Below are 7554 nucleotides of genomic sequence, written 5' to 3' on the forward strand. Positions count from 1 at the left end.
TTATAAGTGAGAGTTTGTGATACCGGACGAGCGAAGTGATATATCATGCAAACTTCATGAGTTTCACACATGTGAAGGGTAAACAAATTCTAATAAAGTTGGTTATTTGCGATTTTAGTCATTAGGCGAATTTTGACAAATTGTAAGGTTTTGAGAAAAATGCATCATTTTTACCATATGGTCATTTTCTATTAAAGTATCGGTGGAAGTCTAAGTCAATCAAAGTTGTTAGTTTGCCATAGGGAGAATTGGTTCTCTTTCAAGAATAGGGATGGCAGTGGACCGGGGGACAACGGGCCCCGCCTCGCCCCATTTGGACCGGGGATAAAGGGCATAAAACGGGGATGGAGGCAGGATGAAAGTTAAAATCTACCCCCGTGCAGGGATAGTGGCGGGGATGGACTTACGCTTTCTCCGGCCCCACCCCATCCCTGTCCCAATCCCTGCCTTGCCCCGCCCCATCCTGTCCCCAATCCTTCAAGAGATGACTATAGACCGAGGGGAAACGGGGCCCCGTACAGACTCACCCCCGTTTGGACCAGGGATGGAGGACTTGAAACGGGGATGGAGGCAGAGATGGAGGTTCGGATTTTGAGATGAGGCAAGGCAGGGGTGAAGACCTTGTCCCCTGCCCCGCCCCGGTCTACTGCCATCCCTATTCAAGGAGATAAGCCTTTGGTTCTCTTGCATGAAGATGAGCCTTACTGCAAGCAAAAAAGACTCACTGCACAGGATGAAGAGAGTATTATACCAATCAAGTTGTCAGCAAGTAGTCAAGAGCTACTGACTCAACCGACCAGGCTAGGCTTTCTTATCTACAGCTAGTTCAAAAGGGATCAATTGTTCATTGAGCAGGCCAACCCTCTTATGAAAAGAGAAACCCTGAATGCCAATGTTCTTTGTCTCTTATGATTATACAAAATATGTTGGATACAATCCTGTACCTACAAACTAATTAAAAAAATTACCCAATTTTCTATTTAATTTTTTTGGTAAACCTAACCTTATAGATGTAATCGACATGAACCATGACTTTAAGTTAAACAAAATTTGACATGGGTAAATTTTTTTTTTCTTTTTTTTGACAATGCAGAAGGCAACGGCATTAGATGCGCCAAAAATTTTCAACATAATTAAAAAAAAAAAAAACATGATTCAATAGTTGATCCCTAACATAGGAAATATAATAAAACACACCTATGAAGTTAGATTGAATCAATCGACGGGTATCATGCGATCTCAACTAGGTTATAAGAACAGCCCAGTACAAGCCTTAATCAATAAAACCCTTGAGCCTGGTAATACTCCCAACTTCAATCTTGCAGCAAAAGATGCACCTTGCATATGGAACTTGTGACGTCATTCACCCTGGACGTTTTTAAGCCAACCCGCCTAACCAAGTGTATGAAACTCTTGGGACTAACAGAGCACAATCTTTGTGAAAAATGAGGAAAGGACTTGTGATTACTTACGTCTTAAATAACCAGCGTTGGGCAGAAATTAATGACCCGAGATTGTTGTTCCCCCAGGATAGATTTACCAGGCAAAGGCATTCCCCCTACAATGTCTAAACAAGAGATATCTAGATTCTACACACCAATCTCGGTGCACCTATAGATGTTTCACAAGATTACAATCATCAAATTATTAGCCAACAAATTATCTTACGAGGTCATAATTCATTATCCTAAATTTATTTGAACAAAGATACACCACCTGTGCATGCCTGCATAAGCCCGTGCGCACACAGCACATCACACAGCATCACTACCAAAATGACCAGGGTGCCACAAACACCTTGAAAGCAAAGGATACCTACAGTGTTTACTGAAATACCAAAATAAGTACCACGAAATTCACTTTTAGGATGGGAAAGATGGATTTAGTGCTACAGTAGTCAAGTATACTTCCATGCAGTGATCAGATCTATGTAAGATAATAGATAGATAGAACCTACAACGGAATCAATTCAATCGCCACAAATCTGATTCTTGAACATGAAGAATTCAACATAAAACACCTTACCAAGAAAGAGCAGAACAAATAAGGACAGGAAAATTATTGATGCATGGACACGACATCCTGCTAACACGTTCGACATGTAGCATAATTTCTTTTTCTGTTTCGCTTTCTTTTGCCAAAAACAAATTTTCAAAAGAGAAAGGTCTGTGACCAAAAATCACAATTGAGAAAAGGATTGAGATTGACATCAGACGTAGTAGCCTGTGAATGTGAACCCTCTCCCAATTATTTCACCAGCACAAAACCAGCAGTAACATTCCAACCCAAACAGGGCAGCAATGCCCGCATCCTCAACCTTCAGCTCATGCTTGTTCTTCCACAACTGTTTAACGGCATCCAGTTCTTTCCAGAAAGATTCATAGCGACCAGGAAGGCTGCAAATGAGAACATGCATTGGCATTATTCTTTTCATTGTCGAAACCCACGCACACACACACAGTCTCTAATCATCTTTTATACCACATTACTTTGATATTTGTTCTGTGGTCATATACCCTGTCGTCAACAGGCAATAGGTAGCAGATATGTATATGCATGAAAAACAGTGAAAATGACAGAGAGAGAGAGAGAGAGAGGACCATCAAAACATGACGTTACATGACAAATACAAAACCATGTAAAAGGAATACCAAAAATAATTAGATGCTCTAACTACAATCAAACAAAATGGAAGAGAGAAAGAGTAGTGGGGTAAACCATATCCTCGATGGGTTTCCATAGAAAAAGGGTTTAGATTCCCAAGTTTTTTCTTTCCATATGTTTTACTACTATGGCTAAAAGAAGTTTATTTACCATATAATAAGTACTATTCAGTGGCATGAAGGCAACATTTTTAACTAGATAAGACTCTCGCTGAAATAGAAACATGCTGCCTGGAAAAGATGCTAAACGAAAAGAAAAGACAATGGCATGTTCTGTCTAGTCTTAAATCTTGTTTAAATTAGATGTAGTTCACTTGATCGTGCCAAACACAACTAAATAGTTACTGTGCTATCTTCATTTCTCCATAAACGAATAACATAAAAGGATTGAATCACGTCTTAAATGCTAAAGTTTAATATTGCAAAGAATCATATTATGAAAACCCTTGAAACTCAAAAACGGGGGTGCCCATTAGTGTGCATGCATATACTTAAATTCAATTGATCAATACATTAACAACTAAGGCTCTCAAAACAATAGATAAAACCAATGTCATACGTATTGTACCGTATCGTACGATAGTATTATATTTAGAATATCGATACAATACGAGTGCATATTGTAGTTGTATCGTACGATACATTCCTGTGCTTGTATCGTACAATATTCGTAATTTTTCAGTTTTGGGTTTTAAAGATCGCTTGAGGGCCAACTCCTCATTTGTGTATAAGCCATTAGACAAGTATTCACGCACCCTAAGAAGCGTGAGAGCGGTTTGGGGGCAATCTGTGCACAAGGGAGAGGGTTTTGCTTCTCATTGCAGAAGAGAGTGCCGACATGGGCACTCAAACTCAGAATGAGGGGAAAGTTCCCTATCCCCAAGCCCAAGGCCAAGTAGGCAACCCCTTGGGGTCTGAGATTTTATACAGCTTACAAGCAGTACAAAACAAATGAGCAATGATAAGACCACAAAGAACAAAATCTGAAAAACAGGCCTGCTGCCTCTTGCATGAATGCAGTGGTCTGAGAATTAGAAGAAGATGGAGATCATTGGGAAAAAGAAAAGCTGTCATCCATTTACAGGAGAAACAGGCAATTGTTGAAGCTCATTTTTCAAATTCAATGGCTTGGTCACAAAACCATGTAAAATAAAATGCCTTTCTATTTGCACATCCATTCATTTCCTCCATGGATGAAAGTTATCTCCATCAATTATAGTTTCATGCTCTTATGCCGTGAATGAAAGTATAAATAAAGATACAAAATTAACTTGTATACTCTCAGATCAGGAAAATCTCTAAATTGCTAAATACTTCTACAAAGTGAACATGTTCTTTTTGCACCTCATAAGAATGAACATCTTTTACTCAACTTTGGTCATGTAAAGCAAGAAGAGGCTATTCCCCACATTAAGCACTCATGCCTTCCTTGTCGGAAGGTGTCATGTATGTTAGAATCCTCTAAAATATGTGAAGCTATATAAGGAGCTTGAAGCCCTTTCAGAACTTTTTCTACTCTAAACTTCACGGAGGTTGAGACAAAGTTCAGTTACTTAGGACTGCTTAATGGTGGCTTCGTTAGCAGTATGGCTTCTTATCTGCCAAAGAAGAAGCCTAGCATTCATAATGCCACATGATCTTATCAAAAATTTACAACTTAAGATATGAAGGATCAATTAACACTAACATCATTATTAAAGCTAAGCCATTTCAATCATCGCTTGGAGACACCGATACACTAACATCTATTTAATAGTCGGAGATACCATTGTGTCACCTTTCAATATAAATTTCTAAAACTAGACTTTTCAATTAGATTTTTGGTATTAAAGGTATATTATATGTTCATCAAGAACCCCAGATCTTCTCCTTCTCTAGGCTCATCTATTTCATAGAGTTCTCCCCAAACTACTAGCATAGGTATACATAACGTTACCCATAAGAAAATATTAAAAGCCTCAAGAGACAAAAGCTAAATTATTCATGTTCAAAATATAGAATCCAAAATTAAGCGAATACATAAAGGAATACTTCTGGTCACTCTGTATGAATAAAACAAGATTCTAATTTATGCTTTCATTAGGGAAATCATGTTGGTGCAAGATGGTATTATCAAAAGCAAGACTGTCATGAATCCAACAATAGCACTGTGGTTAAAATAATAGACACTGCAGGTCAAACAGAGACGCCAACCTTGCAAGACGAGTGTAGAACAGCTGTTTTGACAATTCATCACATTTCTCTACTGTAGGTGGTTCCACCACATACTTCTTGTTCTGCTCCATCAACTGTTTATAATAAGAGCACCCATGCTTTGATGCAAACTGTGAGGCTGCTACAGCCTTTGAACGCAGCTGGTGCAATTTTGATGCCATTAACTGCCTAAAGTTAGAACCAGAAACACATAAACATCTATCAGAAGTACATTTCATCAAATCATGGAGATCTAATGAAACAAAAGAAAACTTTGATCGTCAGAACTCTTCTGCTCCAGAAGAACAAATAGATGAAAACAATAAGTTCAAAAGGCACATGAAAACAGGTCCATTGTCATGATCAATGGCCACATTGCAATAATACCCAAAAAATTCTCACAATCCGCAACCATATACTCCACGAACGAAATTCTGAGGTCCTAAACTTCAAGTATACCTCGCAAATCCAAATGGCGCATGTTACTTGCATATATACATAGACCGGAATCGCACTAGGTCAATACCCTAAATCCTAAATCAAAATCTCACTATTCTAATACAAAAACTGAATTCACAAGCCTTGCTTATCCACGCCTGAAACCATAAAAAAAAAAAACAAGGAGCCAACAAAAACAAAAAAGGGAAATCCAGATCCAAGAGACACTAGTCTCACATAGTTCTAGTACACTTTAAAAACGTATCCCAAAACCCTAATTTCCAAAATTCGCCTCCACCTCACAAATTTTTTACAGTAACCTGATTTTTTTCCACAAAATGCAGGACAAAAAATTAAACGACGATTTATCTCAAAACATCAACCACAATGCATTAATACCTAAATTCCAAAATCTCCAACTAGAAGGGAAAAACTCAAAACCCTAATCTACATGAACAAATTGAACAAAAGAAGAGACGAACCAAAAAACAAAGGTACACCGAAAAACCCTAGATTACGAATAAGGGGAAACCACAAACATCCGAAAATGGGAAAAGAAGAAACCGAGAACTCCAGAGAAATGGGAAAAACGAAAAAATTCATGAATCCCAAACAGGAAATCGAGAAATAGAGATACAATGAAAAATCAAGCAAAAATATTTACCTTGGGAGATCGGCCGCCGATGGCTTGTGGTCGTTGCCCTCACCTTCTCCTTCGCCTTCGCCGACGCTCGCTGAGAGAGAGAGAGGGGGGCTTTAGGGAGGAAGAGTCCCAAAGTAGTGACGCAAACGGATCTGGTATGGCTCGGGTCAGGTTTTGAACAGACACTGGATTTATCGTAATTTCAAGTAGGGTGTCAACGGGTCGGGTATGGTATCTGGTATTAGGTTCAGACTTAGGTCTAATCAGACCCACCATAAGAGAAACCATACCTGAACCCGATAAGAACCACGTGAACCATACACGGGCAATACCCAGAAAAATAATATGTTTTTATCACCTTACATTAAAAAATTACCGATCTTAATCAAAACTCTGGTCTAGCCCGGGCGTGATATAAACTATACCCGGCTTCATGTATTAATTGGACCTCTGGGTCTGAACTTGAGTTTTAATCAAGTCTTCTTATTTATCACCATACCCAGACTCCATAGGGTTTGGTACGGGTCAGGTCCGGGTAAACCCGACCCATTGACACCCTTAATTTCAAAGGCTGCATTCAGTCCAGATCTGATCTCATTGTAGATTTTAAGATCCCGATGAAAACAAGAGACAAGCCTTTCATGGCTGGGCTACGACCTTGCTCAAATTCAAACTCGTGAAATAGGTTCAGCAGGACCAACAGAAGCAACGGGTGTTCAGCTCAGCTCGCATAGGTTCATTAACCAATATTTACTTATATCTTGTGAGACTCAGAGTTCAAATTCTATTACTTTTAATTTTAAAAATTATTTTTTTAATAAATGATCTAACTCGAAGTCTATTTGTTTAACTCAAGCTCGCCATGACCTCCACCTCAGCTCGACTTGCCACAAGAATGAGCTAAGCTTGAATGCCCTCTATTTGATTAGCTCGGCAGGTTTGCCAACCCTATCCTCAAAGGATGTTAAATGTATCCACTTTGGTTCAAGAAAGGAAAACGGGACAAGTTAAAGTTGGTGTTAACCCACTTCCAATATGTCTTTATTTGGTTTTAAACCAGATTCGGACTTTTTTTTGTCAAATCTTGTTCAAATTTGGATATTTATTGTCCAAAACCAACCATATGAATAGATCCATTTCAAAACCAGGTCGAAGCTTGAGCCATTTGCAACACTACCCCCAAAGACGACACCTCCCCTTCACTCTCTGTTTGGAGAATTGACTTAGGCTGTATTTGGGGGCCTTGAATATGCAGTTCTATTGTGATTTCTGCCATGCACCCATTTACTCTTGTTGTTTCGAAGCAATGGAGTCGCTGAAACAATGCGTTGAGACTGGTGTTTCACCTTTCACAAGCTGATGTTTTCGGCAACTCCATCTCTCAACATCACACATTGGCAAAATGATATTTTGCCACACTGAAATTGTGTTTCCATCCCATTGCAAGGCTCCCAAACAGCTTTGAAGTACCCTAGTTTGCCCCAAAAATTTGCTACCTGGATTAGAGTTCTGAAATATGACCCAACCCGAGTTATTGGATCATCATTTCTCTCAGACTTATTTCATATGATTTGAGAACAACAGAAAATTATTGTATTGTCCTTATAAAAATGGCAC

At 38.9% G+C, this 7554-nt stretch overlaps 1 protein-coding gene across 1 annotated transcript; it reads right to left on the reverse strand.

Moving 5' to 3' along the window:
* Positions 1-1946: 1946 nt before the first annotated feature.
* On the reverse strand, positions 1947-6094 carry LOC149828685 (uncharacterized). The gene is made up of 3 exons (XM_090016938.1): positions 5959-6094; positions 4857-5045; positions 1947-2396 (listed from the first exon to the last, which is right to left on the reverse strand). The coding sequence occupies exons 2-3, from the start codon at positions 5036-5038 to the stop codon at positions 2210-2212; spliced, it is 369 nt and encodes a 122-aa protein (XP_089873064.1). The 5' UTR covers positions 5039-5045; positions 5959-6094; the 3' UTR covers positions 1947-2209.
* Between the last annotated feature and the right edge of the window lie 1460 nt (positions 6095-7554).

This window comes from Nuphar pumila, chromosome 9, assembly GCF_984573655.1.
Source record: "Nuphar pumila chromosome 9, dmNupPumi1.hap1.1, whole genome shotgun sequence".
Lineage (NCBI taxonomy): Eukaryota > Viridiplantae > Streptophyta > Magnoliopsida > Nymphaeales > Nymphaeaceae > Nuphar > Nuphar pumila.